The 18843-nt window shown below is 39.1% G+C and overlaps 1 protein-coding gene across 4 annotated transcripts in view; it reads left to right on the plus strand.

Annotated features, from left to right (window-relative positions):
• Positions 1-18843, plus strand: part of ARHGEF10 (Rho guanine nucleotide exchange factor 10) — a 110919-nt gene that overhangs the window by 36015 nt on the left and 56061 nt on the right. For 2 of the 4 annotated variants that reach the window (XM_058801562.1, XM_058801563.1), the window contains exons 8-15: positions 1063-1226; positions 5683-5797; positions 8246-8358; positions 11980-12057; positions 12285-12464; positions 13730-13846; positions 15620-15712; positions 17097-17267. In XM_058801562.1, coding sequence (XP_058657545.1) covers positions 1063-1226; positions 5683-5797; positions 8246-8358; positions 11980-12057; positions 12285-12464; positions 13730-13846; positions 15620-15712; positions 17097-17267 — 1031 coding nt within the window. Of the gene's footprint in view, positions 1-1062; positions 1227-4403; positions 4521-5682; positions 5798-8245; positions 8359-11979; positions 12058-12284; positions 12465-13729; positions 13847-15619; positions 15713-17096; positions 17268-18843 lie in introns of all 4 variants that reach the window. The other 2 variants (XM_058801565.1, XM_058801564.1) reach the window with 2 other exon arrangements.

Consider the following 18843-nt stretch of genomic DNA (forward strand, 5'->3'; position numbering starts at 1 on the left):
CATATTTTAAGGACACTCTTGATATGCATGGGGATTTGAAAAAAAAAATTAAAAATCTGAATCTTCCAAATTAGACTAATTAAGTTCTTTATAATTAACACAGAGGATTCCAATGTTAATATTAAAATCCAGGGTTTGATGCATGTATAAAACATACTGGATTTTGAGTACATTTTTTTCTCTGTTTAAATGAAACATCAATCTTAAAATAAAAGTACAGCTGCTGTTTCCTGGATTTAATAGGAGACAGTTGTAAATGCTGCATCATAACCTCTGACAATAGTGATTCTTGATAGAAGTGTTGTACCACAACAAGTGTCCACACTTTTCCACTTGTACTGACATATGATGCTGCAGGTAGAGTGCATTCCTGTTTCCTGTTAAGAAATTGACTCTAAATTTTCCATTTTATTTTGAGTAAGTTTTATGTTCTCGACATCTGTGCCAATAGAAAGACCTGTGCCTTTAACAGGAGGTACTTTGGTCAGCCTTTGTAATATAGATTTGAAAAGGTTAATACTTCAAGTTTTTAGAGTAAATCATGAGCAAGGTAGCTGCCAGGTGTGGGAGACTTCCAGTGACTGGTTGTGATGAGTCATAAAACATCATTGTGTAACACAGTTTCTTGCTGCTTTGGTCTGACCTGTTCTGCTGGAAGTAGTGACATTTTCATTTGATTCTTACCACATCCCTAGGGACAAATGGCAAGCTTAAATTCGAAGGATGATGTTTCTCAGTACAGATGTGCATTCACAGTTAGAGTTTAAACTTCCTTTGAAGTTCTAAATAATTTTGTGGGATTTGGACACAACATTGCCATTTGAGTAGCACATGTTTCTAAAAGGATCATGGTGTGTACCAGTAACACTGTCCTTTTTTAGTACTCTATTTCAACAAAGACAATCCACTTCGGCTATTTGAATATTGGATTTAATTCAAAATTTTTAATGTGCATACAGAAATCTGTACAATTCTTTGTCGCATATCCTGAGTAAGCTTTCCAGTGTCTGAACAAACATATATTTCAGTGTAGCTTTTTTTATTTTGGTTTAATTCTTGCAGAGGAAATGATTTATGATGATGTTGAAAATGGTGATGATGGTGGAAACAGCTCACTGGAATACGGGTGGAGTTCAAGTGAGTTTGAAAGCTATGAAGAACAGAGTGATTCTGAGTGTAAAAATGGAATTCCCAGCTCCTTTTTGCGAGGCAACCACAAGAGACATGTATGTATCCTGCAGTGCTGCTCAGTCATTGAGGTTGTCCTGGTTTCCAACACTTCCCTTTCTCACCTGTATTTCTTATTTTCCTCAATTCAGCTTCCAATGCCAACAGCATCTTTTTAAAGGAGATATGAGTCAGTGTGGAAGTGACAGTACATAACAAAATGTAAAAGGGAAAAGGAGATATGAAAATATTTAACAGAAGTTTCGTACAAAAAAAGATATTACTCAAATTGGATAAAAACTAAATTAAAAATGAGATTGTTTTTGCTTATGGGCAGTTCCTTACTTTCTCTTCTTTTGCACTTGCTGGATTAGTGTAAGTGGTAAAAAAGTGTGGAAAATAATGTGAAAAATAAATGGGAACAAGCCTGACAAGAATTGATGGTTTGGGATCTTTAGATGCTCAAAAGTCACAAAACTCTTTGCCAGTGTTCCCTAGCTTTCTGTCTTAGATCTGTATCAGTTTGCTTGTTTGAAAATGACTGAAATTAAAGAACTTCTGAAAGTAAAAGATTTTTATAATCAAAGAGAGTTCTACCTGTTAGGAGAGAAGAGAGGTGGCATGATTAAAATGATCCATCTCTGCCACTTCTCAGATCTCATGCCTTTGGCTCCATGTGTTCTCCAGGAGGCAGGAAGGCACAGGTGACACAGGTGCCTGTCGTCCCTGCTCCATTCCCATTGCACAGGGAGAGAGGCCCTGGGCTCTTGCCTTCTCTTTGCCTTGGCTCCTCTTCTTCTGCCCTTGAGTACCCTCTTTGTGAGAGGCTCCCAGTGCGTGCTGACTGGGGACTGACCCCCAAGAGCCACGTGGCAGCTGTGTGTTGTGAGCTGCCTCAGCACCCCGTGGCTGGAATGTGCAGGGGTTGCAGACAGGGTGTTATTTCATGGGGCCCTCATTTTCATTTTACAGGTTTCTTAACTTGATGAGAATAAAAACCTTGTTGTCTGTGTTTCCCTCCAGTACTTGCAATTTGCTCTCCTCTCACCTCCTTCCTTGCTGCACATCCTTTGGAAATCAGGGAATGAGCAATTAACTGCAGGACTTGAGCCCTCCCAAATCTGCACTTTGTAAGCTGAGTGCTCATCCTCTGGTTTTGTCTTGGTTTTATTCTGACTAGAACAATCTTAAGCTGTTGCAGCTGTTTGGGAGTTTTTTTCTAACAAGACTGAAAAAATGTTTTTCAGTTTGATTTTTTTTTTGCTTTAAATACTTTGGAAGAGACTAGGGAATTACTTTGCATGTGAGTGTGTAAGCATTAACATGGCTGCTGACTTATTATTTTTATTTTGTTTTTTAATCTTCTCTTGTTATCCCTAGCTTCAGCTTTGGCCATAGTCATAGGAATCTATTTGCATATGTAAACAAAGCAAGGTTTAAAGCCATTTTTTTGGAACTCTTAAAAGTATACTTTGATCTGTCATGGAAAACTGTTGGCGGTGGTTGAATGTGATTGCGCCAGGATCAGGCACAGAGTGTCTGAGCAAGAGACTGAGGAGTGATGAGAGAAGAGGGGTGTGCCCTTGGGTACTGCCATGCAGATGGCTTTTTCAGGCCTGACAAAAGGTTTTGGGGATTGCCTTGTGAGGATTGGTGTGAGGAGGTGAGGAACACTTAAGCTGGTGGATGGAAAAGTCAGATAGGCTCCTGCACCTGGATGGGTTGCTGGGAGATGGAGAAATTAGGAAATTAGGGAAGGGTTTTGGCAGAGAGTGAGGAAGGAAACTTTAGCATTGCCAAAAAAAAAAACCCTTGCAACAAACAACCAAGAAAACAACAACAACAAAAAGCAAAGAAACAAACAAAAAAACCCCCCCCCAAAAAAAAAAAAAAAAAAAAAACCCAAAAAAAAAAAAACCAAAAAGCCAACCCCAGCCCTCCCTGCATTGGCATTTCAGCACGGGCAGACACTGCTCTTCTTAATGTACATTTGTACATTTTCTCTGTATCCATTCCTTGTACTAACTTTCACTTCTCCTCAGGTCCTGTGATGGATATTACAGTATATTCCCAGCACATCACCTTCTGTAGCCTTTCAGAGCCTGTGAGGGACTCGCCCTACTTATAATTTTAATGTTAGTTGAAAAGAATGGCAAGGTTGGACGTGGGATATTTAATTTTAAGTGCTGGTATGATTTCCCTCAAAGTCACCTTTTCATTATAATTCTTATTATTCTATTTATTTACTATTTTATTTCAAGAAGGAAAGTTTTTGTGCTGTTAAATATTTCTTGTCTGTGAACCAGATACTATTCTTTATTATACTGCTGTAATGCCAGAATGATGATGTTAGAGGTAATTGCATCCTGACCCAGCCTAATGGAACTGGGCCTGTTGCTTTGTTTTCAGCTCAGTAGGCCTTCTCTTTCCTGAGGCTTTGATCTCTTGCCAAATAACTCTGTTGATATCAAGCTGAGGGGTTTTCCACTGAACTTCTATTATAGGACACACCAAATATTTTCCTTTTTTTTTTTTTTTTTTTTCTTTCCTGGTTGTGTTTTAACCTCTTTTATCTACCTTTGTCAAAATGTTTAACAAATGGTAATTAGTGTTCCAGAGCATTCCTTTCTGTGTGATAGTCTCCTTACCTTGCAAATGAATATATTAATGTATGAGATGGTTACACCCAAGTTCATACAGTGAGACTATGATGCATGTGGAAACCACAAGAACATGAATCCTGTTTGTGTCTCCTTACCTGACTCACTGCCCTGTCAGTTTCCATATTCTCAGGTGCCAGCAATCTCTACAGGTTCTTCAGTCTCTGAGATTTCTTCTGATTCACTGTTTTGAAGGCTAGTGTGAAATATAGGCTAGGTTTTGTGCTCCAGTGAATAGTGCTTATGGTTAAGGCTGATGTATTGTTTCCATGTGGTTTTTAAGAGATAGGCACAATACAATTAATATGTATAACAATTTAGTTGCCTTAGTCTAAGTGGCTTTGCCCGTGTCTTTACAGAAAAGCGCCTGGTGGAGCTCGGCAGTGCCCAGGAGCGATGGTCCTTCCTCGGACTGGAGCTTTCCCTCAGTGATAGCTTTCCCTCAGTGATAGCTTTCCCTTAGCTGTCTTTGTGTCAGTAGATAGATGGGGCAATGTGCATGATTTATGTGAGTGCTTTAGCATGAAGTTTTCACTATGGCTTTTTGAAAAGATTGTGTCTTTTTATACACTGTAGCTTTCTCATGACCTAACGCGTTTAAAGGAGCATTATGAAAAAAAGGTGAAAGATTTGATGTCAAACACTGTGGGAGCAGTAGAGATTCAGCAACTAAAGCAAAAACATGAGCTGAAGGTAGTGTAGTTGATTTTTGTAACTACCTACATTTAAATACTTGCTTTTCCAACACAGACAATGTTGTCTTTTATTAATAGCTTGAAAAAGTAGACAATAATTTGTATGAAATGAATTCTGAATGTGCTGAATTTTTATTGTGCAGTGTTAAGTTAAAGATTGCAATATTGCTATATTCTTAAAAATACTTGGTCGAGGACCTTTTCTCATGCTTACTTTTAATGTTAGCAGACTCAGAAAATGAGATAGGGCATTGTCTTTCCCGGATGACTGGTGCCCTTACCTCAGAGTGTGAGCCAGGTGTACAACCCTAGTGTCTCTCTGAGACCATGGCTCCATGGGGCTAGCCTAGCCCTAGCTCTGCAGCCACACTGGATCAAATTGGGAATCTCCCTGCTCTCCATTCTGAATGGAACTGGTATGAAAAGACTGGGTTTTTGCAAAAAGCTTCAGTCTCAAACCCAGAAATTGCCTGATTGCAGCAAGGCAGCTTTGTTTGTGTTCTGACAGTAGTGGGGATTTTTTGTTGTAGTGACATTTTGGAAAAGAAGTACAAAGCAGGGTATTTTAATAAACATTTTCCAGCAAGGCAAAATTCTTTGGTGTTTTGTTTTTAGTTTCATGAAATTTCATTTGACTGTAGTAGTGTACTGTAAGATTATGGAATTCTTATTAAATCAATGCATTTCTTCAGTGAATGAAGTTATTAGTTGTAACTTTTTCCTTCATAGCAGTGTTTGTTTAAGAATATAGTTAATATATAACTGAGTCTAGGGGATTATCTTTACGTCAGAAATACTTTGGAAGAGTTATTTGGACACTGAAAGATGGACAAGACCTCTGGCCAGTAATGACCTGTGAGTAGTAGGTATTTGTTCTCTAAGATAACATTTGAGACTATTTAAAGTTTGTTTGAATGCAGAAGGGTTCTTAAACATTTCTGCTGCTTTAGACTTGCATATATTATTGCCATGAAGTAAGTCCTTGTCTCCAATTTTTATTTTATTTTGAAATACAGGAGCTTGGCTCTGAGCTTTCATGGCTCTCTCTACTTATTGTACAGTCGTTTGACTTTGGACAATATTGATAGCCTAAAAGTGTGCAGGCTCAGATGCTTTCCTATTATTCACTGAACATGTAGACTATATTTTTTATCTTGCAGATGCAAAAGCTCATGAGAGCTGCTAGAGAAGGTACCAAAGATGGACTTGAAAAGACAAAAGCAGCTGTGAAGAAAGGTCGTTCCTTTATTCGGACAAAATCTTTCATTTCTCAAGGTATATGCTATTTACAGTGTTTCTCTTTGTTACATTCTCTAGTAATTTCTGAGAAGGAAGATGAATGGCCTAGCAATTTTTTGTAGTGGGAGCTGAGAGCCAGATGCAAGAAATCAGAGATATATATCAAAAATGTATGGTATAATATTCAGTTCAGATGACAGTATGGTCAATGCATCTTGAGCAGTTTTTTCTGTTTGGGGCAAGAACCTGAGTGACCTGAGAAACCTGAGGACCACAGAGAAGGATCAATTTAAGAACAATAACAACAAGTCCCACCAAGAAGTGTGATCTAGGTGCTGGTAGATGCGAGTATGGAAGTGATGTTAAGTTACTGTCATGGTGTAATCCCAGCCAGCAGCCAAGCCCCACACAGCCACTTGCTCAATCCCCTACCACCAGGACTGGGCACAGAATTAGAAGGATAAGAGTGAGAACTTGTGGGTTGAGATAAAGACAGTGTAGTAGTGAACATAAAATCCATACACAAGCAAAGAAAGACAAGGAACTAGTTCACTGCTTCCCAAGGGAGGCAGGTGCTTATCCATGTCCAGGAGAGAAGGGCCCCATCACACACAGTGGTTACTTGGAACACAAACATCATCACTCCGAACATCCCCTCCCCTTACTCCTCTTTCCTCCCACTTTATATATGAAGTAGGATGTCATATCCTTTGGTCAGGATGGAATATCCTTTTAGTCAATTTGGGTGACCTGTCCTGGCTGTGTCTCCTCCCTACATGCACCCTCATCAGCCTGGCAGTATGAAAAGCAGAAAAGGCCTTGGCTCTGTGTATACCCTGTTCAGCAGTAAAAAAACCACCATCTTTATATTATCAAACCCTGTGTCCAAATCCAAAATGTAGCTCCATACTAGCCACTGTGGAGAAAATTAATTCTACCCCAGTCAAAATCAGCCCAGTTTCTAAGTCTGTCCAGGTCTCTCCATCAAATAACTCTTGAATGTCAGGAGAATGTGCTGTTAAGACATGGCTTTCAGCGGAGAAGTAGCTGAGTATTTTAAAAAGTTCGTCACTGGTAAGTAGTAATGCTTTCCATGCTTAAGAGTGAGTGAAAGCAGGGGGAAAGACTGTACTGCTTAATCAGTTTGATGATTTTTGATGAAAACTGACTTTGGGTTGGGAAAACAGAAAGTAGTGTATGATCAAAAGGCCACAGAAGTATTTGTGTTCTTTCTGTAGCTGAGAGCAGGTGACCGTCCTTTGTCATGAGCCATGGCAGCAGCTGTCCACAGGTAGTTTTTTCAAGAGACAGGTGGTAAATTAAACTAGTTTCTTTTTCTGGATAACTCTGAGAGATAGTGTATCATTCTGCTCAAGTGTGCCCAACTAATTAAATGGTAGTAACTTCAGAGTATATAAAACTGCAATTTTAGGAAGCTAAAACCACAAGGCTGGAGCAATTTTTTTTTTTTTTTTTTGAGAAAAGTAACATAAAGTTGCTGTAGGGGCCAGGACACATCTTACATCTCTGTCATGACCTCTGACTGCTTCTCAATTTACTTAATTCACAGTTTGAATATAGAAAGGTACACAAAATGAGGTGATCAAAACTTCTTGCAGTTGAACAGATGAAAATGATCTGCAGGACAGTGTTCCAATGGACCTGGCATTCCTTCTTACATTTCTAGAAATTAGATTGCAGACCCAGTGTACCTGTGGATGGCCGCATCTCATAACCACTTTCCAAATCAGCAGGGAGCTAGTGAAAAATTTCTTAACTAAACTCACAAGTTTCTCCCAGATGTTAGATCTGCTTCCCTTATTTCTCTTTTTGTTCTAAGACAGTTTCTCATACTGTTCTTTCTTTATGTCTCCTTTCCTTGGGTCTGCTTGTTTGCCTGGCTATGTACTGCCACCTATCAGTGCACTTCGGTGGTGCTTTTTCAGTAAAATTTGTACCCACAGAGCAATGCAGAATCCCTCACTCCTTTCTGATGAAAACAAACATTTTGGTTAACTTGGCTACTTTAGTTCAGCTATTGAAGGTTGTATAGAATTTTTTTTAGCTGGATCATAATATGGGTGTTTTCAGTTTCCTCCCAGGGATCATTTATTTTAAAACTGCTGTCCCTTGGGCTGTAGTGCTTTAGCCCAAGTTGTCATGTCCTACCCTCTGGACAGCCCCATTCTCCTGGCTGAGAGGAGGAAACAGTGGTCAAGCAAAAGATGCTTAGGCTGTCTGCAGCTGGGAGATATTAGGATGCCTTTGAAAGGTGTTCTGTATTAGAATACCTATTGGTAGTAACATTTATGTGATTTCCCAGATGATACAGAATTATTGGGAAATTTCTTTTGTTTGGTAAGTGAAAATTTATTATTTCTGTGCTCGGATGAAAGAGTCTGCTTGTTTTGTTTTGTTTTTTTCTTTTGTTTTTTCCTCTCTTAATCCACATGTAGAAGCTGATATTTGGTTATTTATTTGTAGATCACAGATCATCTTGTCTGGAAGAAGAGGAGCAAAATTTATTTATTGATGTGGACTGTATGCATGCAGAAGCAATTATGACTCCTATGCCTGAAGGATTATCACAGCAGCAGGTAGTAAGCTTTGGGAAGTATGGTCTTTTTTTTCCTCCCTTTCTGCTCTGCACCAGTGTCTCTTAGGTGCCTTTGGTCTTCAAACATATTGGTATTTTACTTAAACAGACATCAAATTCAGAACTGAATAAGTAGTTTTTTGAAAATTTGTGTGTGTGCATATTGTTGCATCAGTCCTGAATTCACCCAGAGGTGCAAAATGGTTTGCATTATAAAATTATCTATAAGAATGATATTGTTTCACTACCTGAACACTTAAACTAAATGTGATGGTTTTGAGTGAAAAAAGGAGAGAGTTAAAGCATTTTTAGTGAATCAGAAAACATTGTTCCAGTGCTCTGGGATTTTAAATGTAGACAATATCCTCTGTGAATCCAAAGATTTTTCTTGGTTAAAAAAAAATCATCCCCAGTAAAGTCAAATCTACAGAAAAATCAATTTTGCTGTTTTCCAGCTCAAACTGTGAGGTGGATTTCCACTGTGGAAATCACTTAAAAAAATACTGAAATCAGCATCAGTTAAGAAATTTTGGCTGAAAATAAATCCCTTGGGTTCATGTTACTGTATTGTTATGACAACTAATAACTGTATGAGAGTTTTTAAACTTCTTGTGGTGCTAAGTTGTGAGTTAGTTGGTCAGTACCTTAAGAAAATGAGAAAAAAACCAAACTAAGGGGCAATTGAGGGGAGGGCCATATATTTTTGGTATTTTGTTTTGTTTTGTTTTACATTTTACCTGGGTGAGATTTACTTTTCTCTTGTGTTTAACACAGTGAAGGGCTAGTCTTGTAACAAAGCAACTATCAAACTGTGTTCCATTACAGTAAGATTTTATTATCATGTGAGATTTCAGCATCAGTCTGAATGCTCTTTTCTTCTTTCCAAATAGGAATTTGAGTTTCACTAGGATAGTTTTGTACAAATAAGTTTACCCTCTTTTGCAAAAAAAAACCCAGAATGCTTGTAGTTTGGAGCAAACTGGTAATAGTAGTGTAAGTCATGACAAATAGTGCTCAGCTGCCCAGGAGGAGCTCTCCAAGTGGGCAGGAATGGGATTAGGAAAGCCAAAGCTCAGCTGGAGCTAGTGAGCTGTGAGAGGCAGCAGTGAAGAGGTTCTGACATGTACATTGGCAACAAAAGGAGGCTGAGAAGAGCACAATACACTGCTTGCTAGGGCACAGACCTAGTGATCAAGGTCAAAACTGTGCCACTTGTGCCTTGGGGTTTCACTGGTGAGGCTTGTTCTTGGGACTCAGCCCATGAGCCCAGAGACAGGGCTGCTGGGGTGAAGCCTAATCTGCAGCTGGGGAGCTGAGGCCATCTGGACATACAGGTGTCTGTGGGACCAGATGGGATGGATGTAAGGATGCTGTAGGTAAGGCCTTCCTCAGTCATCTAAGATCACAGTGATCAGAAGACTGTGAAAAATTGTCACACTCTTACCCACAAGAAGGAGAACTGAGTCTGGCCTCACCTCAGTCCCAACAAAAGTGATGCAGCACATGCTCTTGGGAGCTATGTCTGTGTTCAGTAGGACAGGAGGCTGAGTGGGGAAAAAATCAGCATAGATGGACCAGAGTCCATTTGTGCATGACCAGCTTGAGCCTCTGTGAGGTGACTGAGGGGAGAGGTGATAATGGCTTTCAGTTGTTTCCTGAAGTATTCCTGTGCTCCTTTAGGTGAGATACCCTCTGTATGGGTGGACTAAAGGTGGGTGGGAAACAGGTGAGGATGCCACACTCAGTGAGTCCATAGTACAGAGTGCAGTGGGTGGTCAGTGTTAGTGCTCGGGAGCAGGCACGGGCGTCTGGCATGTAAAGCCTGCGTGAGGCATCTGGATGCCAGCTGCAGTGCACATCTGGAGGTGATGCCAAACTGCAGGGGTGCAGCAGCTGTGTGTGGGAGGTTGGCTGCTGGTCAGCAGGGCTCTGGTGGGCTGGGTGCACAGAAACACTGGAGCAGTTCAGGGAGAACAGCATGGCCAGCTGTAGGAACCCCAGGCCAGGGCCCTCTTCCAGGCCAGCTGCCCTGTCCCAGCAGAGCTGCTCTGTGGACATGCTGGCTTCAAACAGCAGGTGGCATGAGGGCTTCTGTTTAAATCCTGGTGCCGGCAAGTACTGAGGCTAGGGCTCATATCTATTGCAATAACCCGAAGCCACTACTAAATATTCTTTTTGTATATTATAGAGCCTGAAATTTTTATTTCTACAGATGTTTATTCTTTTCAGAAGAATGATCTGTGACTAAGAGTAGGATTAGTATTCTTCACCAGAGCCACTGATCTGCTATACCAAATAAGACACTGCTAAATCCATTCTAAACACAGATTAGACACAACTAATTTTACTGCATATATCTTAAGCAAAGCCTCAGATAATTTTGAAGTCCTCCTTTGAAATGCCAGTACCTGAAAGAAAATTCTCACATAACTTGCATTTAATAATGCAAAATACAAGTGTGGAAAATTTAAAGGCAGTGATGGTGGAGGAAGCAGGAGGCTATAGGTTCTGGAGCAGAAAGAAGCAAGCCTGAGATTTGAGTTTCATGGTTGTTTAGGCTCGCTTAAAATAGCAAAATGAGCAGGTTTTCCTTCTCTTGTAACTATGGAAAGTGGTTTGATCCTACTCCTGTGCTGTCTTCTCCCTCACAGTCCTCATTTGTAACTCTGGGGTGAGCTGGATTAGGAAATGGATTTGGGTGAAAACAAATCCTTGTAACCAACAAGAAATCTAACTGAAGGCAAGAAGCTTAAGTTCTAAACCAGACTGGTTCTCCAGCCCTTCCTGTCCTGCCACCCACATGTCCATAGAAAGTGCATTTCAGCTGAAGCAGAAGGTGGAGAAGGAGGTGTAATAAATAGCCTGTAGTTCAGCATGAAATATGGTAGCTTTTCCTGAAGGTCTTACAACTGTGTCAGTGCATATAAGTACAGATAACATGGGGTTCTTCATTTATGCATGGTAATGCCCAAAAGAAAATGCTGACTTGGATACTTTCTCAGTTTATATGGCCTTCACTTTAAAAGACAGTATTTGCTTGTTTGCCCTTTACGTTGCTCCTAATAAATTTATAAAACCTATTAAAAATAAATTTTAGGACTGATTTTTGAAAAATTGTTTCCTATTTTGTTGTAGCAAATCACTGAAGTAGTCAACATTATCTTATACCTATGATTGTTTTCATTAATACCTACATATATACATTTAAGTTGCATAAGATTATAGAATATCCTGATTTGGAAGATCATCAAGATCATTGAAGCTCAGCTCCTGGCCCTGCACAGGACAGCCCTAAAAATTGCACCAGGTGCCTGAGAGCATTGTTAAATGCCAAAATCGAAACACAAGTTTCAAAAGTTAAGCTTGGACTTAAAACAGTCAGAAAAAAATACAGATATTGGTACAATAATTGTTGTGTTCTTTAAAGTAACTACTTTTAGAGTAATAGTAAATTAAATTACTTTTGAAGAGGTACAGCATTATTTTATTGAAGTTCCAGTATTGAAATTGCTTTGTATTTCTTTTGATTTATTAATGTGAGAATTTTATCATCATCATTTCCAACTATAATGAATGTGTTTACCTGATTAGAGCTTTGGACAAAACTTTGTTGTTTCAACAGGTTGTGAGAAGGTATATTTTGGGCTCTGTAGTTGACAGTGAGAAGAATTATGTGGATGCTCTCAAAAGAATCCTGGAGGTACCTTAATATCTTTTATATTTTAAAATTTTGAATATTTGACAAAGAATCCTTAAATATCATTAAAGAATCTTTCCTATGACTAACACAGATTTTGCTACAGATGCTTCATGCCAAATGTTCAGTGGTTTTGTGTGTGTGTACTGTTGCATAAGTTTCTTTTTCTGCTTATAGAAGTCCATTTTTTTGTTCTTTTTAAATCAGTTTGCTTTTTAATTTTTCCACAGCAATATGAGAAGCCCCTTTCAGATATGGAACCAAAGTTACTGAGTGAAAGAAAACTTAAGATGGTGTTTTATCGAATTAAGGAAATTCTTCAGTGCCATTCGATGTTTCAGATTGCGCTGGCGAGTCGTGTCTCTGAGTGGGACTCTGTTGAAATGATCGGTGATGTCTTTGTTGCTTCAGTAAGCAAATGTGTCAGAACAGATAATCTGTTTATATTTTAGTCTTGTTTTTCCATCTCCATGTCTTTCTAACTTAGCTGCTTTATTCCCATGTTCTCCAATGCCTGTGGCAACTGTCAGAGTATTCATGTGCTGTCCTGATAAGGAAACTGACACCAGCACATGTCTTCAGCTCGGTTGGCAGATGTGAAAGGATTGTGAGAAAAGTTTTGAGGCTTTGATTAATCTTTCAGACATCTAAGTAAACAGTTTATTTTTATGAGAAATTAGAGATTCACAAACCCACCAAAATTAAGGTGTGACTGAGGCTCAGCATCTCGTAAAAAATGGGTAGTCATAGTATGCAAGTAGAAAGAAACCACAGTAGGTAATGTCCTGAATTCCTGAGTTTGAACTGAGATGGGGCACTGATAAAGAGCATTTGTAAAACCCTGTCCCATCAATTAATGGAAGTCCATTCAGTAAAGGACAGAATTATCTACTGCTTTAAATTAGAGAAACAAGAAGTAGCCTTGGTTGATAGAAAGATGTTGTTCACCATGAAAGTGTGGCTTGAAGAGGCTGCCTGCCTTCTGGCTTGAATGCTTTGTTTTATTGCTGAAAATTGCAGGTGCTGAAAATCACCACCTTTTCATGCCTGCTGTAAGAGAGCTGGGATCTGATCACAGTTCACCCAAAATGAAATAGTCACTGAAGATTTGTTGTTTAAAGCAAACCTGCCTTGTTGTGACTGAAGCAAGTTAGGTAGTCTTAATGAGACCAGCTCTGCAAAAGAGAGGGATGAAGCTACCAAGAAGGCAGTGGGTGGTGATCTTACCATTCCCATGACTGTTTGCAGGCCACACAATCTGTTTGCTTTTTTGGTTAGCCCTTAATAGTTGAAGTCAGGATGTGAAGGCCCTGGGACTTTGCTGATTCACTTAAGCTGGAAGGCAGGTAGTGAGATGATCAGGGGATCTCAGTTGTCGATTTGAATCTTGATGCCCTTTGATTGCCCACAGTCCTTCTGTCCCAGTGTTCTAGCCAAGATGAAACAATTTCTGTGAATACATTTCTTGCCATTCACAGCTGTTATATCTTTCTGTTTCCAGCCTGTCCTTTGCAGAAATATTATCTTGGGTATTACCAGTATTTCTGTATATCCAGCACTGGGCCAAGCAAAGCCTTTAGTTCTGAGTGAGTCCCTAACAGCCAGAGGTCTCTATAGCTGTGCTGGCAGAGGTCTTTTGTACTTTTAGTTAAGATTTGCCTTTTTTTCTTTTCAGTTTTCTAAATCTATGGTATTGGATGCATACAGTGAATATGTAAACAACTTCAGTACAGCAGTTGGGATTCTCAAGAAATCTTGTGCCACCAAACCTGCCTTTTTAGACTTCTTAAAGGTTAGTTTGTTCTTAAAGTAATTGTGCATATGCGATAAATAAGAAAGCAGGAGTTATAATTTGGGAGGAAATTTGACTGCTGATACTGTATATTGTCTCACTGGTTTTATGGACTTAAGGTCTGTTTGATGGATTTGGCACAAACAGACCCCAGAGGGTCCCCTTCAAGTATTGTATTTTTGGCATAGTAACATGCTGTTAGGTCTGGGATGTATTTTGAAGTGCACAATAGGTTTATTGTTATTCAAATCAGTTTATTGGTATTTGCTTTACTTTGTCTAAACATTAGGATTCTTCCATATCAGGTGAGTTTCAAATAGTAGTTCATCATATGAAGCCACTTTTTAATTTGAAATTTATTTTAATTCTAATTTGTTTATTGTGTTGTGAGAGGTAGTGCAGCTGGATTTCCATTCTACAACAATTTCCCTGGATTTTGAAGATTGTGTTTCTGGTTTGGGGTTGAAATTGGTGATTTTTTTGCAGAATGCATACTGACCTGTTGCATATGATGCTTGTCATGATATGTCTGGAGAGCCTGGCACACGCAGTAGGAGTGCTGTGAATCCCTAGGGTTGACACCTTACAGACAGTACACAGAATCCATTGCCAGGCTTTTGAGTTGTCTGTGACATTGCTGAGAGTCTGAGAGCTCAGCTTGTCTCATCCCCCAGGCATGCTGGATTGAGTTGTGCCTCTCAGAGCTGGTCACCCTGTCAGGTCTGTTACAGTGGTCCAAAAAACAGTAAAAAATGGGTGCCTAGTGCAACTCTTAGGTTCTATAGAGAAGGGTTGCAGGGGTTTGCCTTCAGATCTTTAACTAACAGCTTTTTAAACTGTGGACAACTCTGTGCAGGATGTTATTTTGCAAGCCTGAAGCATCTTGAAGATCAGACTCTCTAGTGAGCATGTTGTCACAGGTTAAGCATGTTCTACTGTTAAAAGCATGTTTTGCCAATAGAGACATAATCCACACCTCTCATCACTGCTTGTCAGGGCCACACTGGTTCTGCTTGCAGAAACACAGCCAAACTCTGATGACAGATGACACTTCTTTACCTTTCCTTTTTTATTTTTGCCCACTATCAGTGAAGATCAAAATCTTCATTACTGCTGTTTGGAAAAAAATAGATGTTTGTACAGATAACTATGGAAATAAATTGTGAAGCTGATGGTTGTAGCAATAAATTGCAATTTAAGCACAACACCAGTTTAACATTGTTTAGAATTGCTTTGTTTTTAATATTGAGTATTTCCTCTAGCCTTCCTTTTTATGACCATTTCTGGCTTTTTTTCACATGCAAAAGAAATTTGTCTGGTTTTATCTGCCATTCGCAGTAACTAAAATAATGGATTCTAACATTTTTATTTCCAAATATAAATCAACATTTTTTTCTTTGATTCTTCAAATAAAGAAGATCAAAATCTGTTTGCATAGCACTGAGATTATGGTGTTTTTATTAGATTTCCTCTTAAAAACCATAGGTAGGTTTTTAGATTTATAGGTGCTGCATTGCTGGTGTGGCTTTGGCCGAGCTGTATTTATTAAAGAGGATATTTCAGTTCAGTGGCAGGCCATCATTTTGATAATGATGGGTTTTTCTAAAAGATTTAATATTTTTTAAGTAAATCTTGATAGTAAATGGAATCTTTAGTCTTCTTATTATAATTAATGTAAGCAATATAGAAGAATTTTTAGGAAATATTTTCCTTTCATTCTGTAACTGGTGGAAATGTGCTCATGGTAGTAAATGTGTCCTTCTTGCATTGCAGCAGTGTCAGGAGTCAAGCCCTGATCGCATTACACTGTATGGTTTAATGATGAAACCTATCCAACGTTTTCCACAGTTCATTCTACTATTGCAGGTAAATAATGTTTACCAAAGGGAGGCTCCTTTTGCATTCTTGTATAGTTTACTCTTGGGATTGCATGGCAGCTGTCTTCTGCTAGAGGATCATGTTCAGTGGAAGTGACCACTAGATCATGGGGAAACAAAGAGAAATTTCAGTGCATTCAACATGCCGATCTCATAGCTTGATTGCAGGGACAGGCAGTAAGGGCACTGCAGGAAAGCCTCAGTAAACTAGATTTACTATAGATTACTTGCTAAGTAAAATAAAGCTTATGAATAGTTTTCTAGTAAAGATGTAGTTCAAATATGCTGCTTGTTTATATCTGTTTGTTAGCTAGTAACACTTCAAAACATTACTTGGAACTTAGTGGCATTTCTTTCCATTGAAGAAAAAGCAAGAGGATTAAATTCATACCTTGGATAGTTTAGAAAATTCATACCTTGGATAGTTTAGAAACTCTCTGATTATTGGCTCACAGGACCTGCTAGAGTATGTTCAGCTTCCTTCTGACCTGCAGCATCTTGTTTCTTTTCCCATGGAAACTGTGGATTTGACAGAGTCCTTGGTTTCATGTCAACAGGCAGTCAAGCTGCAGGAAGAGCACAATTCCCCAGTATAGACCTGCTCCAGACAAATTTGCTCTGTTTTTACCTTCTTCCAGACCACAGCAGATCTACCCCAGTAAGCACTGTGTGTTAGCTGTGTTCACAGGTGCCAAGAGCAGGACAGGCTTTGGGCTGCAGGTCTGGGAATTACTGGAGGTAAAGGAGCAGAGGTAGTCATGGGGGAAGCATGTGAATTGGAAGCCATGGGGGAGAGTTTTTTAAATATCAGGAATGATGAAGTTTATTGTGGCAGGAAGATTTTTAAGTGGGCTGGGAATGGAGAAAGGTATAATTCAAACTGTTCCTACTGTATGCCTGCAAAAGAGAAAGACTTGGAGGAGCTGTTGTGACCTTAATGAAGTAATGTCTCCTACTTTAAGATGAGTATGCTGTCCATGTTTTAATGAGAAATGATAACAGTTATAACGATAATACAATATTATTATGACAGTAAATATCAGACAAGTTTCATTTAAAATCATTGTTTATAGACACATACATATTACTGTATATTACTGATTGCCAGATAGTACTAAACAATCTCCCTTCTCTGTAATTTTGTTCTTTAAATAAGAATGTGTGTGATCCCATTCAGTATATTTTTAAAGAATTACTATGATATTTGGGAAGTTAAGCAATGTACTGTCCAAATATTCATTAGGTGTTTATTGGTCTTACTCTTTAGTAGTACTCAAGAATGTTGAGTCGTAACTGTACATTCTGTAATCTTGGAACCTGACTTTGAAAATAAATCCAATGTTTTTTTTGTTTGTTTTATAATTACCCCTCAGGATATGTTGAAGAATACTAATAAAGGACATCCTGACAGATTACCTCTACAGATGGCTCTTACGGAGCTCGAGACACTGGCAGAGAAGTTAAATGAAAGGAAAAGGGATGCAGATCAGCGCTGTGAAATAAAACAAATAGCAAAAGCAATGAATGAACGTTACCTGAACAAGGTAAGGAAAGTAGGAAAGTATAATGGAGATGGAAGAGTCAGTTTCTGGGCCTTGAGTAATCTCTACAACAGACACCAAAGAGACAGCTATGTTGGTTTTTTTCTATAGAGATCAAGATGTCATGTAGAATGACATGGGGTCATTCTAGTGGTAGATATGAGATATGACCTGCCTCTGGGACTGTGAGATGTCCCCTGCCTCTGGGACTGAATAGGCTCACCACTGTGTGCTGGAATAGGCAACACACTGAACTTGCCTCAGCAGTACTGATGTTCTGTGGCAGTGTAGGAAATAATAATATATAGTAGAATCTCATGTACATGTTCTATGTGGAAAAATTCAACTTTTAATTTATCCTAGAACTGGAGAAATACTCCTGTGTAAAGAAAGGGTCCATGTCCTTATACAGCAGTGCTTCCAACTGTGAAGCATTTCAGGATTTGGTATTGAATGGGTCCAACAACATCTTCCTTGTTTTAAGGAAAATCTCCATCTATTTCATTCATATATTTGCATCATACAATAGAAATGTCTAAAAAGAACTCTAGAAGACATTCACTAAGAAGGAACAATCTTTTTTATTTGAGTTCATTGGTAGCTGTCTATACTGTGGATATATATATGTGCAAGTTTTATTTGTGTCACAAAGGATTCCTTCTTTCCCATGAAGTGAGGCATAAATGCTTCAATTACTGCTTTTGTGAAGTTTCAATTTATTATCTTGTGGACTACTTCTGAGGTAAAATGGTGGGGATGTGCTGAAGGAATGGGGTTGTTTTTGGAGATACAAAAAAGCACATCTTTTAGGAAAGCTGTAATCAACCAGAAAACACTTATTTTAAGCTATGGAATACTGAATTAATTTTCATACTGGAACAGTATTTCCATTCTAAGTGCATTAGAAGATGGATTCAGACATTTTACTTTCTTTTCTCATTGTCATAATCCGGCTTCTTGAAGCAGCTATTAAGCATCTGCAAATAGTTCCAAGACACAGAATGTGCTTTTGAAGAGGTGGCCCCGGTTACCTTTTGTCAGTTGATATTGATTGCAAGATTTTGTGGTTTATGCAGTGGGTGATTCATTGATATATACATGGATTGTCACTCCAAATCTCACAGGGTCCCACATTCCTTGTGTATAAATATCACAGAATCAGCAGAGTTGGAAGGGACCAACATGGATCATGGAGTTCAGCTCCAGTCTCTGCACAAGACCAGCCCTGAGGGTCACACCAAGTGCCTGAGAATTGTCCAAATGCTTCTTGAACTATGTCAGGCTTGGGGCTTTGACCATTACCCTGGGGAGCTGTTCCAGTGCCCAAACACCCTCTGGGTGAGGAGTCCTCCCCTCACGAGGAAGCTGTAGACTACAGTGAGGTCTCCCCTCATTCTCCTCCACACTGAACAGATCAAGTGACCTCAGTTACTCCTCACACAGCTTCCCCTCAAGGCCTTCACCTTGAGGCCATCCTTTGGACACTCTCTAATAGCTTAATATCTTTCTTACATTGTGGCACCCAAAAATGCACACTATATTCAGGTGAGGCCAGTGCAGAGCAGAGTGGGACAATCCC

The sequence above is a fragment of the Ammospiza caudacuta genome, chromosome 3, assembly GCF_027887145.1.
Source record: "Ammospiza caudacuta isolate bAmmCau1 chromosome 3, bAmmCau1.pri, whole genome shotgun sequence".
Lineage (NCBI taxonomy): Eukaryota > Metazoa > Chordata > Aves > Passeriformes > Passerellidae > Ammospiza > Ammospiza caudacuta.